The following is a 20,712-nucleotide window of genomic DNA, read 5'->3' as shown; positions in this document are numbered from 1 at the left end:
CAATTCCCAAAAGCAGATTTTTTGCTCCTTGGCCGACAAAAGTAACATTTGAATCTCCCTTTGCTAGCTTTTTCCATTCTTGAACGGAGATCGGGATTTGGTCCCTGACAATAACTTTGCATTGAAGAATGAACTTCTTCGCATTCTTCTTAGGTTCATTAGGTTCACCATAAGGTTTGGCATCGATGTTGTACTTTACGCCAGCCGACAACATTTTGGTCGGGCCTCGAACTGCCTTGCTGCTCGTAGAAGATTTGCTCGATCCAGAGGTGTTTGTTATTTGAAGAACAACATTTCCTTCGTTATCATTGTTCTGGACTTCATCTATTCGTTCGTCTTCATCGAACATCATACCATCACCGGTATTGTTCAGATATTGCGAGCCGTCATCTTCTTCATTCTCATGTGGTATCGGAGAGCGTATGATCTCGAACAGGGCCTCTTAACCTTTATTCTATGCAAATTTAACATTTATTAAATGCTTGGGTTGTGATTTCTTATATTCGAGAGGAACCTTTAGTCCCTGGCTAGGAACAGTATTCAGAACCATAACAGATTCTCTTAACCTTTAAGGGATTTAACAAAATGGCGCCATTCTGGTTGTGCAGAAAATGGTCCATATTTTTCCTGATCTCATCTACCCTTCTATATGTCACATTGTCTAGTCAAAGGATTCAAGAAAACCATGGATTCATCATTAGCCGGAAGTAATAGGCGCATGATGGTACGAAGCTCTCCAAAGTTGTCACTACACCACAAGCAGAATCTAAGGGCGCACCAACTGCCGGGACAAGCCACTATAAACGGCAATTGGAGTGCCGGCAATGGATCTTTGCCGGCGGGCCGGCCTGTCCGGAATACACCTATCGGGAAAAGTCTTTCCCGACACGCAAATATTTCCTGGCAGTTCAATTGCCCTGTTTTCCCTATCATTCCCGGCAGGCCCCCGGCCTGCCTGGAGACTTTTCCCGACACGCAAATATTTCCTAGCAGTTCAATTGCCCTGTTTTCCCTATCACGGGCCTGCCTGGATAACCTATGCCGGCAATTTCTCTGCCGCGTGTCCAGGAGACGATTGCCTGGATAACCTATGCCGGCAATTTCTCTGCCGCGTGTCCAGGAGACGATCAACAACACCTTGCGTGCCGGGATGAATTTTGCCGGCAGTTTAGCTGCCCTGGCACTTTCTGAAGCTTCCTTCCTTTAGTTACACAATAGGTTTTGTCCATTTCAAAATTTAAAATTAAAATTTGCATAGATCAAACAGAGAAAATACTTCATTGCAAGTATCACAGACAAGATACTTCATTTCAAGCCATAACGTGTTCATACATAGGCAACGCAAATAGCATCACACACAAGTTTAACATGGTCGAGATGACTTCATCCAGTGCAGAAGTTCTTCATCCACGTAAGAAAATGAACTACAAGTACTCCATCCAGTGCAAAAGTACATCACCCACACCCAACAACAAAATATTTCTAAGCCATCGATTCCATGCAGCATCGAGTCTTGCGATGATGAGCAACATCTTGCAATGTTGATTAACCTGAAGAAAAGAAATGTAAATGAGTGCGACTGCTTGCTCGAAGTTAGATGATTTAGTGCAATTGAACAAAACATAACAAAAAGGAACCCAACATCAAGTAATTGACATGAACCCAACACGCACGAGTACGCCCTAAACAGATGCAAACACGAGCGAACATACTAGTGCAATAGCCTAACAAATCTCTCCTATAGCGCAGATTTTTCACACAAAGAGTGAGTGCTTAACTAGCAATAAAAACTTGACCATGGCAATTTGTCAATATGCTTGGAATCAGTTTATCTAAGCTAATTTGCAAAACTTTTCTGTGTGGACAGGAGCATGCTTTATTGGAAGCAGAGTAGCAGAGGAGAGAAGGTGTAACGCGTATGAACAACGTAGACAGAATATGAGCTGAAACCCGTATAAACATCGAATAGAATTGCATCACAAAATTGTTGCAATAAGGTCAGATGCCCCCCACTAGTGCAGACTCGTAAAACAGTTCTACTGGATCTTATTCTCTGCGCCCGCGGCGCCCTGTGCATAGTAGCGTAGTACGCTAGGGGGTTCGTCCTGCACTGGATGCAGAACGGGTGCTTCATCCAGACCATAGATTGGACCTGATTGAGCAACCGCACGAGATTCTGCGGAGCTCTAACCAGACCAAAGCAAGTTTCAGCCTATCCAGTTTCAGTTACCAAACTGAATGCATTCAGTTTTCGCACTTTAAATCAAAATATTCTGCAAATAATAATAGTTATACCATTTTGGCCACGGACGAACGGTATTAATTGGCTGATCTAGCTAGATTAGATAGTCACAAGTAGCTAAAGCTAGGTGGTTACCCAGTTCTTATATGCTCAAAGCAAAAAATGCATGCATGCACGCATCACGTACGTCCAAGACGGAAGTCGCACACTCGTATAAGTAGCCAGTCACTTTTTACTGGATTGTTGTACTGAAAAGGCTGATTGAAAACTAGAAAAGAAAACTGCACAAATGTGTTGCCCAAAGATAAGAAATGCCTCATGCTGATCCATATATTGTTGTACATTTGTGCAGGTACTTACAAAGTTGGTAAAAGAAGGAGCATTTTCAACATGGGAAAATAAATACCACCATTTTTAGAGTCAGACAACTTAAGTTTGAGCATGAATGTAAAGAGTTAGGAGGATGTGGAGGGCCGACGGCCTCGAGGACATAAGAATGAAACAACCCACAAAGGCAACTTATAAATAATCTGATGCTACAAAGTGGAGGGCCTGTGGCCTGGAGCATCTCTTTTCTCTCCCTATTCTCGACTACAAAGTGTACGAGGCTAAAGTACGGAGACAAGGCAAAATCTGATATTGGTGGTACAGAGACAAGGATAAAGTACATCTTGTTGCATTTTATAGTTTTGCTTGATGTATTTTCTAATTGAAGCAATGCAATATGAGTATGTTGACAGAAAATTGATGGTCAAAACAGGGATGTTACCACATGACGCAAGGAATGGTAATTTATCTATGTAAAGAAAACACAGGACGCTGTTGTAAATATTACCACCTTGAACTGGATAAATAACCTATGTAAGTAAATAGAGATCTGTACATGGGTTTTTGCCAACACCTCGACAGAGCAGAAGTAGTTACCTTGTCGATTCCATTACTGACGGCTGGTGGCCACTCGAGCGGACCTCGTGGGAGAGATTCCTGCTTGTGGTGGTGACGATGCCGTTGTCTTTGGCTTGTCCATCTCCAGCTGCATATAAAGAACAGATTTGTTAGAAACTCCAGCTGCATATAAAGAACAGATCTGTTAGAAACTCCAGCTGCATATGAATATATTTTCTTCCTCTAGCTTGAACAGAAAATAATCTTACATGTTTATATGGCCAGGCAATAGCTCTTCCTTGAGCTTGTCCAATGTTAGTCACATTACCAATGGGGCAAGGCAACATGGCATCTCTTTTGATGATGTAGTTGACGACAATTTCACAACATTCATTGCCAAGCTCATGACCCCCTACGATCTTCTTCCTATGAGTTGATAGAATGATAGCTTTTGCCACAGGTGTACCATGATCATGGTAAATATTGTACAAAATCACTTCTTTGCCTTTTTGAAAATAATTTGTGAATCAGGAGTTAGAACTAAGCAATACCAATTATTTGCTTTCCCAAAAAATTAAGAAAAAGAATTAGAGAAGGACTAAGTCACCAGATTATTCTTTTGTGTAGCTATTGTTTCCCTCTTCTTTTGCAAGCCTTGTTCCTTTTTCTTTTGCATCAGGTCTTCTGCTTTCTTCTTCTGCAGTAGCTCATCCTCCTTCATCTTCTTCACTAGCTCATCCTCCCTCCTCTTCTGAAGTAGCTTATCCTCTCTCCTCTTCTGCAATAGCTCATCCTCCATCCTCTGTAGTAGCTCATCCTCCTTCCTCTTCTGCAGTACCTCATCCTCCATCCTTAGTAGTAGCTCATCCTCCTTCCTCCTTTCTAGTTCTGCTGCAATGTTCAGTCGTTGGGCTGCTGCTTCCTTCTTCTTCCTAATCATCAATTCTGCTTCTGCTTTCTTCTCTTGAAATTTCCTTTGTGCTTCCATCAACTCTTGCATCAGTACATCTTCCTCAGCACTGTTGTCGACATCATGAACAGAATTCTCTAATGCGTCTGAATAGTCTCCTACACTAACTTGAGGGTGAAGTTCAATTTCATTATTAGCAGTATGCATGGTATTGTTTCCAGCAACAGATTGTGATAGCATACTTTTCATGTTTTGTAGTTCTTCCATCATGGCATCAATCTGAGATTTGGTATCAACTCTTATTTCCTCTATATCATTCGTCAGAGCTTCGTTTTCTTACCTAGCTTTTGCAGCTTCCAGCTGTGCCATTTGGAGCTTTGTAGATTTAAGATTTGCAGCTCCTGGAATAACAAGAGAACTGGCACTCGGTCCTAATCCTACGCCCCTAACATAGCCATTTCGCTCACTCCCTAGTACATGTGTCAAGATGTCACCTTGATTGATGGATTTTTCTAACAGCTCAGGATGTTCTTCAATTGCAGTATCTATGTCCTTCTACAATAAGAATAACAGAAATTACTAGGGCATTAAGGATGGCTCACAGGAATTAATAGGAAAATATATAAACAACAGATATAAAATAATTTGCACAAAGTATAAGAATTAATAAAAGTACATACCAATACTTTTGTCGTTTCTGCATTCAAAACACTTCCATCTTTTTTCTTGTGTGTTTTAACAAACACTTCATCTCTACGAGGAGCATATCCTTTCTCTTGTTCCTAAGTTTAGAAGGAAAAGAGCATTAATAATACTCAGCAGCACCTCATTCACAATTAACTTTAGAAAGAAAGGGAGCATTAGTATACCATTTCAGTTGTAATACATGCATGACTCTTGCTTCCTGTTCTATGAAGTATCTTTTGGCACTCTCGATTCTTTTTCCCTTGTTCACTGCGTCTCTATGACAACAGAAACATTATGTAAATTGTGAAAACCTGAACTAAACTCTAAAGTGTGTACCGTAGGCAGAAATGACTCACCTCAGCTAGTTCACTTCTCCAAAATTTGACAAGCCATTCCATATCATCGACGCTTACTCTACTATCCTTCTCCTTAACTAGAGCATAGATTTCCTCATCAGTTTGTTCAGGCTTAAAACACTTTTGCTTCAATTCTGCCTAGAAATATCGCCATTTCTTATGAGCACTTCCCACGACATAGTCCTTAAGCTTGTCGTCAACAACATAATATTTCTAACATGTATTTATTGGAACTATTAGATCACTACAAAACATGGAAGCACGATACACGCTACAACAACTATAGTCTCTAGTCTACATGATCATACCTTCAAGGTAGTCAGTAAACCACTCTTCTTTGCAACATCAACTAGTCTCCAGTCTGCGTGTCAAAGAGGGATATGAGTTTTGACAATGGTTGAAATGAAGTTGCTAAATTCTGAGGCATTGTCTCCATCTGGTTGTCCTCTTTCATAAAATGACACTGGAATTGGTGGTTTGTTGGCTCTGTCATACACTTTGTGCATTCTAGTGCGCTTTCGACCACTTTTCTCGGTCTCTTGGTCACCCGAACCACCAAGACCTTGCATATGGAAACAAGAAGCAAAACTAGTATTAGTGGTTTAAATAAAGAAGTTAAGCTGTATTGCCAATTAAAAAAAGCAATCATCAGCCAAATAAAGTGTCGCTGATGTTTGGCACAAGCATCATGCAGATTTGCTAGAAACTAATAACTAGCAAATAAGACATGATGGTGACATTGATACCTTCATCTTCTTCATTTTGGCCAGCAAGCATATCTTCATCATCTTCATTATAATCAGAGGCGGCTACAGCTGAACGGGATCTAAGCACTCGTGTTGATTGTGGAACAGGCACGACAACTCTCTATAAATGAAAACATAAGTTATAGCTCTCTACAAATGTAAACATAAGTTTCTGAATAAAGGAAATAAAATACAAACATGACACTTCAAGAAGTTTGTCATCGCCTTCTTCTTTGTTTGTCTCACAGGATCAACAGAAATACCAGCAATCCCCAAAGACTTTAATTTCTCCGCATTTTCTGCCAACACTTCCCTCCTTCTATCAACCATTGCTTGCACCTCTTTACTTAACCCTTTTCCTCTTTCCATTCTTTTTCCTGAAAAGACCATGCAAGAACATTAGAACAAATATATGCAATGTGAAGTAGGTAATAAATAATTAAAGTAAACATCACACACTTTTTCATCTCTTTTGCAGGAACAAGTACTCCATCTATATCTGTCCTAGTACGAGGTATCTCTCTAAGATCAATGCTGAGAGTTGCATTACTATCCAGATTATGCACCTCCACGGAATTCCCATTTCCAGTGCCAAACATATCATACAGGTTTCGTTGGTATGGCGGTTGTCTCACAGCTAACCATTCTGGAGCAAGAGGATCTTCAACATAGAAAACTTGAGTTGCTTGAGATGCTAGAATGAATGGTTCATCATCACTCAACTTATCCCCTGTTTGGATTACATGCTTCAGGTTCACATCTGTGATACCAAATCTATCAACTTTAACCCACTTGTCTTGCACACGGTTGTCAGACCATTCACACTTGAAGAATGCTACATTTCCCTTATGATCATAATCCAAATCTAAAATCTGAGTAATCGCACCACAGTATGTTTTACTTCCATTGGAGGAAGACGACACTGTTGAAACTAGAGCCACCCCACTGCTTTGGGTAGGCCTACCCTCATCATAAGATTTGTATGGAAATTGTACCCATTAATAGTGTAACTACCACATGTCCTAGCCACAAATAAGGGGCCCTTAGCTAAAATTTGGATCTCTTCAGAAACTTCTTCACCGCTGTCAACTAGCTATGCCACATGCAGCCTAAACCACTCATGAAACTTCTCATGATGATTTTTTTCAATCAAGGCATTTTGATAGCCAATTGAGAGTAAATACTCTTTATGCTTGCTGCGGGAAGTCAATACATATGTAAGCTAAGAAAATCATTCAGCAATGCAAACACATACTCTAGTAACAAAAAAGTTTAACATACCTCAAGTATGGAATTATGTTGTCATAATTGAACAATACATATCTATGTGCTGGAAGCCATGTCTTTTGATCCAAGGTAACAGTACACTTTGAAGCCACACAATGTCCATTGCTCTTAAAGAAAGGCATACTACTAGACTCTGGCTCAGGAGCATCATTCATGCCATTTCTACTAAATATGGTTTCAACTCCTTCTAAATAGCGAGAGAAAAAATTAAGACACTCATAAAAAATGTAACCCTCTGCAATTGACCCTTCAGGATGGCTTTTGGTACGAACATGCCCCTTCAAGGTGCACAAAAACCTATTCAAAATATACTAAACATATATTAGTTCTTTTTGTTACATATAAATGACTTATGTACACAAACATGTTCAGAAAATGACCTTTCTGTAGGGAACAAGCTGCTGTACTTCACTGGACCCCCTAGCCTCAATTGGAGTGGAAGATGAACCATAAGGTGGACCATCATATCAAAGAAACTTGGTAGAAATATGGTCTCAAGAATGCATAGTGTCTCTGCTATTTCTTCCTCTAGCTTCTCCATATCACTTATACAAATGACCGGAGAATATATTTTCTTGAAAAAATTACTCACACGGATCAATGCAGCACTAACTCCCTCCGGCAATGTTTTCCTAACTGCTAGTGGAAACAATTTTTTTTTTTTTTTTGCGACAGAATATGGCAGTCATGGCTCTTCAACCCAATAATCTTCTTCTTCTTAACATTGACATTCCTTCGTATGTCGGACACATAACCATATGGGAGCCTGGCTTCTTTCAAAACTTGACAAAATAGCTTCCTCAGCTTAGGGTTCATTGAGTATGGGGCAGGAGGCAAATCAAATGTATCCTTGCCAACTGGAACAGGATGAAGATCCTTCCTTATTCCAAGCAACTGAAGGTCTTGACTAGAGTTAATACTATCTTTTGTTTTCCCGTCGATGCCCAGTAGTGTGTTCATTATGTTATCACACACATTCTTTTCAATGTGCATGGCATCAATATTATGAGGCTGCAACAAGTCTTTCCAATAGCGAAACTTAAACCAAATGGATCTCCTTTTGAAAATTTGGGGTGGATCGCCACGCTTACGTTTTCTTATGGTTTGTTTTCCTTTAGGGTCTTTTCCAAATACAGTATGAATGTTCTCTGTAAGGGAATTCACTTGATCTCCGGTAAGTGGATCAGGGGCTGTCCTAGATTCCACCTTGCCGTTAAAAAATGCCTTATCCATTGTTCTATATCTGTGGTTTGGACCTAAGAACCTACAGTGATCCATATAGCAGGTTTTCTTGCCTTTGGTCAGCCAGAATGAGCAAGTAAGTAAGTGGCACTTGGGACAACCATGCTCACCAGAGGTGGCAACTCCGGCTAGAGTGGCTAAACCTGGGAGGTCACTAATAGTTGAGTGAACAACAACATGCAACTGAAAGTGCTCTTTCTTGAAGGCATCATATGTTCGGACTCCCTTCTCAAAAAGAGAATCTAGCTCATTAACAAGTGGCTCGAGATAAACATCTATATCTTTCCCAGGTGACTTTGGGCCAGGAATCAACAATGATAGGATGAAGTTTGGTTGCTTCATGCAGAACCAAGGAGGAAGATTTATTGGAATTGCAATAACTGGCCATATACTATAGGTAGAATTCATCATCCTAAAAGGATTAAAGCCATCAGATGTGATAATCAACTTCGGGTTGCGACTATCTTTGGAAAAGTCAGTGTGTATGGCATCAAAATGCTTCCAAGCAGGAGAATCTGCTGGATGTCTTAGAAGCCCATCTTTTGTACGATCATCGGCGTGCCACATGCAGTCTTTTGCACTCTTTTCCATAATGAACAGTCTCTACAACCTTTTTGTTATTGGGAAATAGCGTAGAACCTTCACCGGGGTTTTGTGTCCTTGTCTCCCATGAGGTCTCTTCTGTTCAGTTTTCCAGTGAGAGGCTTTGCAGGTAGGGCAAGAATCAGCATTTGCATGCTCCTTCCAAAACAAGATGTAGTCATTATCACATGCATGGATGCTAACATAATCAAGCCTAAGGCATCTTGTCATCTTTTTAGCTTCGTAAAAGTTTTTAGGTAACTTCGGCCCTTCAGGAAAGGCTTTTGTCAGCAACTCTAACAGTATATTAAAACTCTTATCACTCCACCCTCCAAGAGATTTGATGTGGAGTAATCTCACAACAAAACGAAGCTTTGAGAAACAGGTGCAACCTGGATATAGTTCTTCTGCTGCATCACCTGCTAACTGCTGAAAAGGGTCACTTTCGTCAGCATGATGACCCCCATCATCTTCATTATTGCTCAAATCACCAAAATCATGTCTCATGTCTCTAATCATTCCAGCTAATTCAATCTTCTTCTAAATCACCCCCTCCTCTACTTCTTCATCACATTGCTCTATATCAGCATCCCTAACAGGTGAAAGAGGTGATGATGCCTCCCCATGATATCCCATGTTCTATTCCCACTAACAAACCCTTCACATATCAAATGCTCCTTCACAATACTAGCTTCAAGCCAATAGATATTTAAGCAGTTCTTGCAAGGACATAATATTGAGTTCCCTTTTGCTGAGGCATGGGTAAAAGCAAATTGTATAAATCCTTTTACACCATCAATGTATTTTTGGTTGGGTCTGTCCTCCTCCATCCAACTCTTATCCATTTTCAACAAGTTTAAATGCCCCTAAGACATAGCAGAAAGATTGATTAATTAACATGAATCTAACAACCTAACTCAACCTAACAGTAACCAAGCTAACTGAACCTAACCACAACCTAGCTAGCTAAGTGAACCTGACAAAAATCAAACAGAAACATAACTGAACCTATATCAAGCATGAATCTAACATGAACCTAACATGAACCTCACAAAACCTATCAGGAACCTCATCAAGCATTTTTCAGGGAACACGACAGTAATTTTTCAGAGAACAGAAGAGTATTTTTCAGAGAGTAGTAGTGGCAAAAAATTCAGAGAAGAAACACACCTTCTTGTTGTGGTGGTCGCTGCAGCTTTCTCAGGCTCAGATGGAGTAGGTCGAGGATGAGGCGAGGAGGTCGGGGAGGTGGCGAGTTGAACTCCTTTCCGGCGGCAGCGGGGGTTCTCCGGCTTCAGGGAGGAGGCAACGCTGGGTACAGTGGCCTCCTGTCCTAACGAGGCTGCTGTGCCCTATAGCAAACCAGACACAAGTACACAAATAAATAATTGGATCGGTTCACAACCAATAATTGTACAGAGTAGGCCTCCAGAAATAATTGGATCAGTTCACAGCCAATAATTGTACAGAGTAAATGACAGAGAAGCACACGTGAGAGATGCCACAACAATTCAAGTTCCAGTTTGATTCAACTAGAAATATAATTGTACATAGTAAATGACAGCAAAGGCACACATATGGATGCAGTAACAACTCAAGTTCCAGTTCAATCGATTCTAGTAGAAAGATACACTTAATACAGGTTGTATGAGCTATCACATCAAATAAAAACTGCTGTCTTCCCTGTTTATTTGATCAAGCCAAGATGACAAATAGAAGATGCAACTTTAGAAAGAAAATACTACAGACTGAATGCACCAGTTTAGTTTATGAGCCTGGAATAAAATCTGTTACATTCCAAGGAGTGACATAGAAGCTGCTACAAACCAAGAAGGGTGATGAAGGATGCAGGGGAGCAGGCAAACCAGACATAAGTACGTAAATAACTAATGGTTCATCATGGGCGAAATGCAGGGGGCGGCTTACGAACAAGACTTCCAATGATGAATTCAGGCTCTCATGCACTCATGTGTGAATTCGTCCGAAATTTCGCCCCGATTAATGATGCAATAATCAGGCTGGTCTGTCCGGAATTCCCTGGAATTAGTCTGACATACATAGAAGTGCACATCAATTTTCAGTCTGAAAAGGAGGAACAATTGGCATATCATATCATGAACAGGAATAAAAAATCACAAATCCATGACACACAGACCAGCAAGCATATGCATGCAACAAAGCTAAAGCATTGGACTTTCTACTAAACTTTCCCATGTATCTATATCTTTGGCTCAAACCAAAATTCTAAAGAAGCATATCAAATCATTGTTCATCTTTTCAGAAAAACTAATATGTTAAGAGCACATGCTCAATTATGGAGTGTTTGTGCTCAATTATGACAGATTCTAACTGCATTTTGTAGGACTACACAAAACAGAACTAGAAACTAAATTCTCACAAGATGTAAGTATATTTATTGTATATGAACACAAATGGGGTTACATTTTTTTTATTTTTTTTTGAAAAGGAGGAAACGATCCCCCGGCCTCTGCATCAATCGATGCATGCAGCCATATTATTAAACATTGAAAGTGACAAAATAGTTCAAAGAAATTCTGAAGGCTGAAAAAATAAAATGAATCTGAAACTGAACAGACTCTTAAGCAAGAACGCACATCCGGCGTAACTAATAGCAAACCACGATGCCTATACACCCAGTCTATTACTAGCACGCCATCCAAACCGGTTGAAGATAACCCGTGCGACCATCTCCCACCGGTTGCACCCAGTAGCCATAAGCTCCCTGCTGTCCGCAAGACTGAGTGATGACCACGTACGGATCCAGGACGTTGCTCGGCAAATGACCTGCAAAAAATTGTTGAATTTCTTACCATTAAATATTATGTCGTTTCTTGTATTCCATATAGCCCACAAGAGAGCACAAATCCCTATTCTAATAAGTCTGGATAGTTTAACGTCCACTCCATTGAGCCACGTTGTAAACATATCATTGATGGACGTAGGTGGGATGACATTAAAAGTTATATGGATAGTGCGCCAAAGTAGTTTTGCGAGGGGGCAGTCCAAAAACAAGTGGCTGATAGTTTCATATTGATCACAATAACAACAATTGGATCTACCTCTCCAACTACGCTTAATTAAATTATCTTTGGTTAATACCACACCTTTGTGTAAAAACCACATAAATTTTTTAATCTTTAAGGGCACTTTGATATCCCAAATATGCAACGATCTAGCTAATGGTCCTGAATTAACCAGATGTGTGTACATGGATTTAACTGAAAAAACCCCATTGACAGTTAAAGTCCATCTAACGCTGTCTGAATGATCAGATAGTTGTACCTGTATCAACCTTCTTACTAGATGTATCCATGCCTCCCAACGTGCGCCTACTAGTGCTCGTCTGAAGTGCATATTTATAGGTGCGATTGTAAGACTGTGGACACGTAGTCCTGCTTACGTTGCACAATGTTGTAGAGCATGGGATATTGTAAAGCAAGTGGTGAATCCCCAAGCCAAGTATCTTCCCAAAATCTTGTTAATGTACCATCCCCTACAACAAATTTCACCCTTTGAAAGAAAGTACTCTTTATCCTCATTAGCCCTTTCCAGAAAGGTGAGTCATTGGGTCTAATTGTAGCTTGAGCTAGAGTTCTTGATGTGAGATACTTATTTCTCAAAATTTGAATCCACATACCCTCTGTCTCTGTGGAAATTCTATATAACCATTTGCTCAATAGACATTTGTTCTTTACTTCTAAATTTTCAATCCCCAAACCCCCCTGATCTTTGGGTCTACAAATCATATCCCAACGTGCTAATCTGTATTTTTTCTTATTCTCATCATTTTGCCAAAAGAAACGAGATCTATAATAATCCAGTATTTTCCGTACCCCTACCGGTATCTCGAAAAAAGACAGGAGAAACATTGGTAGACTTGTTAAAACAGAGTTTATTAAAACCAATCTACCTCCGTATGACATAAGCTTGCCCTTCCAGCAACTTAGTTTCTTTTCAAATCTTTCTTCAATACATTTCCATTCTTTAATTGTTAATCGTCTGTGATGAATAGGGATCCCAAGATAGCTAAAAGGTAGAGAGCCCATCTCACAACCAAATAGCTGTCGATAAGCGTTTTGCTCTTCTCTTGCCTTCCCAAAGCATAAGAGTTCGCTTTTGTTAAAATTTATTTTTAACCCTGAAAGTTGTTCAAAAAGACATAAAATTAATTTCATATTCCTCGCTTTCTCCATATCATGTTCCATGAAAATGATTGTATCATCCGCATATTGTAGAATTGACACACCTCCATCTATCAAATGTGGAATGAGACCACCTATTTGTCCTTTCTCTTTGGCTCTTTCAATAAGTATTGTCAACATGTCTGCTACTATATTAAAGAGTATTGGGGACATTGAATCCCCCTGTCTTAACCCCTTATGTGTTTGAAAAAAATTAGCCATGTCATTATTAACTTTGACTCCGACACTCCCTTTCTGGATAGAAGTGTCAACCTGCTGTCTCCACTTTTCATTAAATCCTTTCATACGTAAGGCTTGTTGAAGAAAAGACCACTTAACTTTATCATAAGCCTTTTCAAAATCCACTTTAAAGATAACTCCGTCTAGTTTCTTTGTGTGAATTTCATGGAGCGTTTCATGCAGAACAACAACACCCTCCAAAATGTGTCGCCCAGGCATGAACGCTGACTGTGTTGGTTGAACCACTGAATCAGCTATCTTTGTTAATCTGTTGGTGGCTGTCTTAGTAAAAATCTTAAAACTAACATTTAGTAAACAGATAGGTCTAAATTGTTGGATACGCATGGCGTCCACCTTTTTTGGCAACAACGTTATTGTTCCAAAATTTAGGTGGAACAGCTGTAACCGACCATTAAATAAGTCATGAAACATAGCCATTAGATCTCCCTTAATAACATGCCAACACTTTTTGTAAAATTCTGCAGGAAACCCATCTGGTCCCGATGCTTTATTGAGTTTCATTTGTACTATTGCGCCATACACCTCTTGCTCTGTGAATCTAGCGGATAGAACCTCATTCTCCTGATCATTTAATTGAGGAATATCCTGAACATTGGTTTCATCCAGATAGATCATATTCTTCTCTGGTTCACCAAAAAGACTCCTATAGTATTCTGAGATATATACCTTTAAATTTTCATGTCCTATAATAGTACCCTCATCTTGCTCTAGCTGAGTAATAATCTTCTTTCGATGTTTGCCATTTGCAATCATGTGGAAGAACTTAGTATTATCATCCCCATGCACCACGTTCATCACCTTAGCTCTTAGTGCCCATTTCATCTCCTCTTCTCTCAGTAATTTTTGCAATCTAATCTCAGCATCTGTTTTGATATTCCTATCAATATAATTTAGCTGCGTTGACTCAGCCTTAACGTCAAGTTCATCAATCAGATTTATTAATCTTTCTTTTTCTTTCTTATAAATACCACTTTGGTTTTTCGCCCATCCTCTAAGAACCCGGCGCAAATTTCTAATTTTGTTTTGCCAAATTTCGACACTGGTGGATCCACCTAAGTGTGTACCCCATTCCTTTGTAATTAAATCCATGAACCCTTCTCTTTCAAACCAGCTTAGTTCGAAAGAAAATACATTCTTGTTGCCTCTATAATTGGACTCCCCTGAGTCAACTAGAAGAGGCGCGTGGTCTGATATTGCCCTCTGTAATGCTTGTACCGTAACTAATGGGTATTTTTGCTCCCAGTCAACACTAGTTAGGACCCAATCCAACTTTTCATACGTTGGTATCGGCAAAGAGTTTGCCCAGGTGTACTGTCTGCCAGAAAGATGAATCTCCCTTAGATTCAAACTCTCAATAACCATATTAAACATCGTTGACCATCTTGTGTCAAAGTTATCATTATTCTTTTCATTCTGTCTACGAATGATATTAAAATCTCCCCCACCATAATTGGTAATGTTTCATCTCCACAGATTCTCACTAGATCTGCTAGAAAATCGGGTTTGAACTCTAATTGTGCCGCCCCATATACTGCCACTAGAGCCCACTTAAAACCATCAACTTTCGACCTTACACGAAATTTGACAGCGAACTCACCATAGACCACATTCATCACTTCTAGCGTTTCACATTTAACCCCAAGTAAGATCCCACCGGATCTACCCCTTGGTGGTAAACAATGCCAATCAAAATCAGCCCCTCCTGATAAATTATTTAAGAATTGGATTGTGAAATTATCTCTCCCAGTCTCTTGCAATGCCATGAAATCCAGATTATACTGTATCGATGCTTCTCTAAGGAACCTTTTTTAGCCAAGTCCGCCAGACCTCTGCTGTTCCAAAAAATCCCTTTCATAATTCATCATAGAATTTTTTCTTTTGCTTAACTCTCGCACTTCTCCTAACGCTGATTCAGGATATACCTTCCTTTTCCAAGGCCTCCTAGTTATTTCGTGATTACTTTTAAGATCATTATGTGTATGTAAAGATTGTGAATGCTTGTCGGCATCTGAAGGGGCCATATACCCCTCCAAACCCATATCATCCACCCCATCTACTTCCCCGTCTATCTGAAAAATGTTATTACATAATGTTTGAAGACCAGCACCACCTAATTCACTCATATCCGAATCATTCATAGGTTTAACCGCTGCTAGATTATTGATAAACTCTATGGTTCTGTCAACTTCTAGATCAAGAATATCATTGATGGACTTAGCTATATTATTACTAGATGTACCCATAGAGATTCCTAATTCACTAGCATTATTCAAGATTTCAGAATCAGAAAATTTTAAAATAGATGCAGTCTGATCAATAGACAAACCTGAAGTTTTTTCAGCATCTCGAATTTTTGCAGCTCGCATGGCACGACCTATGGACATATCATCAGCATCAGGCTTCTCCTGAATACGTTGACTGAAACGTCTATCACATGATGAAGGGTCCGGGATCCCCCCAAATGAAATCACATCATCATTAGTAATCTCATTGTGGGTATTCCCTGTTAGGATATAATCAAAGTGCTGGTCAGAATTTGTCTCTTCAACAATGTTATCATAGTTCGAAATAGTCATTTGCTGCTTACTGTTCGAAGGGATATGGGCAGAAACAGGATTAGATGGCCTACTCGCCTCCTGCTTGCTGACCCTCATAAACGAATGCGCCTCCCTGTCAGTATTTGATGACGGAGCCATTTGACCTGGAGCTTGCTGCGTGATATCATGCTCAGGCATATGCAGTGGCTCAGTCCTCCTAGCCAGCGGTGCTGCGGAAGATATTTTTCTATTCTCCTTAGTGATCATATGAGTGACTTCTTCCAGCTTAGATGTGGAAATCGATCTATGAATTGAAACAGAAGGGGCTTGCTCATTGGCCACCTTTTTCGCAAACTCCCTGCCAAGCTTATATGGTGTAGTAGGTACATCAAAAGAACCCAAACGTAATGTCTCCATGGGAACTTTTGATGCCGAAGATGCACCCCCAATAGGTAGTTTCTCTTTCTTAGAATAGGTATGAGGATTATTGTTATCTCTTGACTTCTCGGAATTTTGATCATTCGCATCCTCATGATCTTTATCCCTATCCTCCCCATCTGCCATGAGGGTATCCTCATCATTTGGCTCATTTTGTGGCATCTTCTCGACCTCCACCTCAAGATCATAATGCACACCATCATAAGACCACGGAGCATAATCAGGAATCTGGTCAACATCAAGTACCATCACAAGCAATCTGGCTATCCCCCTCTTGCGTGTAAAGGGCATATCTACTTTCTCAGTCTTCCCAATCAACGAACCAAGGCTCCATGTGATAAGAAAATCATTAAGCAAAATTTCTGGAATACCTGTAAATCGGATCCAAACCTTCTGCAACCTAGTACCCTGCGGTGCTGGTTTAATGCATTCCTCAAATTCAAGTAAACACTTGCTGCCACTAACCTTACTTACCCCGAAAGTGAGTAACCGTTGAAGATCCTCTCGTCTAGGAAACTCAACTTGGTAAGTATTTTGCTCCACACTTATTGGTTCCCAATTGTATGTCTTCGAAACCAGCCTTCTCATCTGTTGCGAGACTTGCTCAGCAGTCAACTCCCCATTCGTAACTCTGACGAGACCCGTTCTTGAGCTCTCTAGGCGAGGTGGAGTTAGAACTGAAGTGGAACCTGGTGTCTCAAAAAACATCAGTTTGCTATGGCAAACCCCATATATGTTCATGACAGGCTTTGGAGCTAAAAGTAATGGGCATGCCTCATCAATATGTCCAGGCCTTTGACAGATATCACACAACTCCGTGGTACAGTCCACTACAAAGTGTCCGGATATCCCACACCTATAACATGTCAATTTTTCTTTTTTGCGAGCCGCCTTGTTGGCTCGCGCTACTTCCCTGTCCTCCGTCATTATTTGCTGTGCTGGCGGGGTGTCATCTTCCCCCACGTCCTCTTGTGTGACTTCCTTCCATATCGGGCCAGAATTATTCCGACCATAGTTGCGTACTCCGCCCCCGCCTCTTTGCCGGAAGTTCGATCCACGGGTTCCTTCGACAAAGTTACCTTGGGATGGCTGGAAGGGACGACGCCATTGATTGGCTCCTCCCCCAGGACCTCCTCCGGCCATCCAATTGGACCGACCACCCCCTGATCCACCAGCAAAATCGTTCCAATGGTTTGCATAGCCTCTGTGTCCATGAAAACCACCTCCGCCACCCCAATTATAAGCTTCAGGGGCTCCTATTCCAGCACCAGCAGACCCACGGCCCTGACCATCAGACAGCTTAGGATCCCGCGTGCCTGCCACCGTTGTAGCAACTACTGCAGCAACAGGCCCTGCCGCCGCAGGTGCAGTCACCGCAGGCGATGGCCCAGCGGACGAACCTGTCGCGGGTGCAGAGGGTGCAACTTTCCTCGCCGCCATAGAAACCAACGCAGGAATACTCCTAGCTGTGCCAGATCGTAACGGAAAACCTGGAATCGCCTTGCTCCCTCCAGTTAATCCCGATCTTACCCCAGGATCTTTATAACCTGTTGGAGAGTCAGCCGACAATAGACCTTCCTTGTCCACGTCGGTAACCTCCTCAATCTCGGTATGAGTTGTGTCAGGAAAATCAAGTATCTGATGTGTTCGCGCAACGTACTGGGCCATATACCCAGTCGTTCGTGAATCAGCAGATTTAGAATCCAGCCCATGTTGGCCTAAAATAGAATTCAGACGAGACTCTTTTGTCTGACGAATCCCAAGATCCGTTTTATGTGAAACATGTGCCGCCGGTCGAGATGTCGCCGCCGTTCGACGAGGTTTTCTGAGTGGTGCTCGTTTACAAGAAAGAAAAAAATCTGCTAACGTCAGAGCCGGAAGACGTACCTTCGGTAGAGGTCCCTTCCATGGTCTTATAGCGTTCGTCGACGTTCGCCGGTGCACGACGCGTCGGAGCACCTCGATCCTGTCTTCGTCATAAGCCGACAACCCTTCCCAGGCAGGATCTGAAACTGGAACGAACCCATCTATGGATTCTGCGACCTGCTCCTCCGAGTATCCCACCAGAATGGATTCGCATACGATGTCGGAAGGGGTTGGAGAAGCCGCTGGTGCGTTCTGTAGGTCGTCGTCGTCGTCGTCAGGCAGCGCCCAGAAACGTCCGCCGACGAGGCCAAGTCCCCTGCCGGCCGGCGGGGAGCCCATCTCAGGACGCTCCCCTCCTGTCGCCTCAGAATCGCCCCAGGATATCCCTCCAGAAATTTCGGATCAGAACGAATTGATCGGGGTTACATGAGCAGTACTGAGATACAAGTTAACTGAAACTAATTTAAGTTAGTACATCTTAGTATTAGCAAATAAAACAGAAATACATGAGCACTGTTTAACTGAATTTGATTAAATTTGCATGAAACACAACACGTATTAACTGAAAATACATGAAACACATCAATGTTGAACTGAATATAACAGAGAGCGAGGCAGAGAGGGAACTGAATATACAAAGACGGCGGCAACCGTGGTGGTTGGATGCGCCCGTCCTGCTTCTCCTCCTCCTTCCCTCCTATCCATGTGTTTCAAAACCCTCCTCGGGGGACTAGTGGAAGCAAAGCCCCGGGGATTTGAGAGGATTGGGTGGAACAAAGGAATTCACCCAATCCCGTGAAATCCCTCCCTCTCAAAACCTCCCCAATCCCCCTTAACCAAACGAGGCCTTAGGGATATTCCCTCCTCCCAGCGCCTATTTCCCTCTCTTTTTTCATATGCACACGCTTTTTTTGGGTTCCAGCGCCAAATATTTTTACCGGCAGTCGACTGCCGCTATGACCTTATCTATGCCGGCAGTTAGATTCCACCACCATCTCATAACAACCAGTGGTACACATCTGTCGGCAGGTAACATTTAACGACACATTAGCTGTCGGCATAGGTCCATCTTTGCCGGCAGTCCGCTGCCGTTAGATCCTGCCCGTGGTGTAGTGTGTTTTGGAACGTAGTTCGTGATAGGATAATTAGCTTTTTAGTATGAAGTTCAGCCTGAGCCTTCCGAATATCGCTATTTGAAGGCCTTTGCTGAACTTTGTACCAAAAAGCGAATTATCCAATCAGGAACTCCATTCCAAAACAACTTTGAAGAGCTTCGTACCATCATGCACGTGTTACTTTTGGCTAATGATGAAGCCATGGATATCTTCAATACTTTGACACAAGACAACATGACATATAGAAGGGTAGATGAGACCAGAAAAAATATTGGATCAACTTGTGCACATCCATACTGGGGGCATTGATTCTTGATAAATCCCTTATTAAAGGACTAAGAGAATCCCAAATGCTACAAATCACCAGTTCATAGCTTGGGCTAAATCCCCATAGAAAACTTACCAACATGAAACTAACAAGACAAGAAAATAATAACAGAATTTGAGACTTAGTAATCACAGATTTTCACTTGCTGCCATTTCCAACAGAATAACAACTTTGACAAGGAATAAAACTATGATGCAAAGTCCTATGAACAAACTTGTGACACCAAGTTCTAGAGGGGTTCAAGCATTGCAATTCATGCCATTGGTGCAACCACCAAAGAGCAACACATCCCTGGAAATCATGCTCACAACACGGAAAGGGAACAATAGTCCCAACACTTACAAATATTTCTAGGTATGCAAACAACAATATTTTCTACACATGTTATCAACAAGGTATCCACTTATCTACTCGAGTAACATGCCCAACATAAATACCAGGCCTTAGACTTCACAAAAGAGCTAGAACTTTCATGTTGACACAAACTTCAAAGCATGCACAAAATAATTCCTACAAAGATGACAAAATGCCACCTCATCACAAAATGACATTTTTACAAACTTGCACAAAAGTGAAATCGAATGCGACCATTGGATTCCTTGGGTTTTTCTGCCCCAAATCCATATATCACACTAACATACTTGCATGCATAAAATTGCAACAAAACAGAAAATAAAATCTACTCTAAAACCTAAATCACTTAATTATTCCTATTTTCTTCTTTTTTTGCACTAACCTAATTAACCTAAACTAGCAATAACCTATTTAACACTAATAGTGAATTAAACTAACACTAACAGTGACCTAAACTAACTTAATTAACCTAACAGATGCAATGAAATGAAAAGAATTAAAGCAAAAAAATAAAGAGGAACTCACGGCCAATGGGGGATGGGGGTAGGCGCCGGCGGTGGGGAAGGGGGCGTGGCGCTGTGGGGATGGGGGATCCGCGGTGGGGAAGTGGGGTGGCGCCGACGATGGGGAAGGGGAGTGGCGCCGACGATGGGGAAGGGGAGTGGCGCCAGTGG

General features: G+C 41.4%; 1 protein-coding gene across 3 annotated transcripts; it reads right to left on the bottom strand.

The window, feature by feature from the left end:
* Positions 1–1,276: 1,276 nt before the first annotated feature.
* Positions 1,277–10,294, bottom strand: LOC123449086. Of its 3 annotated transcripts, none has more exons than XM_045126172.1 (14): positions 10,108–10,294; positions 7,494–9,803; positions 7,108–7,410; positions 6,286–7,022; positions 6,025–6,203; positions 5,827–5,947; positions 5,389–5,642; positions 5,081–5,293; positions 4,907–4,999; positions 4,718–4,819; positions 3,735–4,592; positions 3,397–3,632; positions 3,167–3,275; positions 1,277–1,550 (listed from the first exon to the last, which is right to left on the bottom strand). In XM_045126172.1, the coding sequence occupies exon 2, from the start codon at positions 8,944–8,946 to the stop codon at positions 7,753–7,755; it is 1,194 nt and encodes a 397-aa protein (XP_044982107.1). In that variant the 5' UTR covers positions 8,947–9,803; positions 10,108–10,294; the 3' UTR covers positions 1,277–1,550; positions 3,167–3,275; positions 3,397–3,632; positions 3,735–4,592; positions 4,718–4,819; positions 4,907–4,999; positions 5,081–5,293; positions 5,389–5,642; positions 5,827–5,947; positions 6,025–6,203; positions 6,286–7,022; positions 7,108–7,410; positions 7,494–7,752. The 3 variants fall into 3 exon arrangements, 2 of the variants coding, with proteins under 2 accessions (XP_044982107.1, XP_044982108.1); XM_045126173.1 differs by having other exon boundaries at positions 5,081–5,218; XR_006631958.1 differs by lacking the exons at positions 6,286–7,022; positions 7,108–7,410; positions 7,494–9,803.
* Between the last annotated feature and the right edge of the window lie 10,418 nt (positions 10,295–20,712).

Source organism: Hordeum vulgare, chromosome 4H (assembly GCF_904849725.1).
Source record: "Hordeum vulgare subsp. vulgare chromosome 4H, MorexV3_pseudomolecules_assembly, whole genome shotgun sequence".
In the NCBI taxonomy this organism is placed as follows: Eukaryota; Viridiplantae; Streptophyta; class Magnoliopsida; order Poales; family Poaceae; genus Hordeum; species Hordeum vulgare.
Note: the sequence above shows the minus strand (reverse complement) of the source record. Positions and strands in the feature narration are given on the sequence as shown.

What these genes read in the sequence shown, in the direction of transcription:
- LOC123449086 (XM_045126172.1), bottom strand. Translation starts at nt 8,946, where the DNA reads ATGGAAAAGAGTGCAAAAGACTGCATGTGGCACGCCGATGATCGTACA.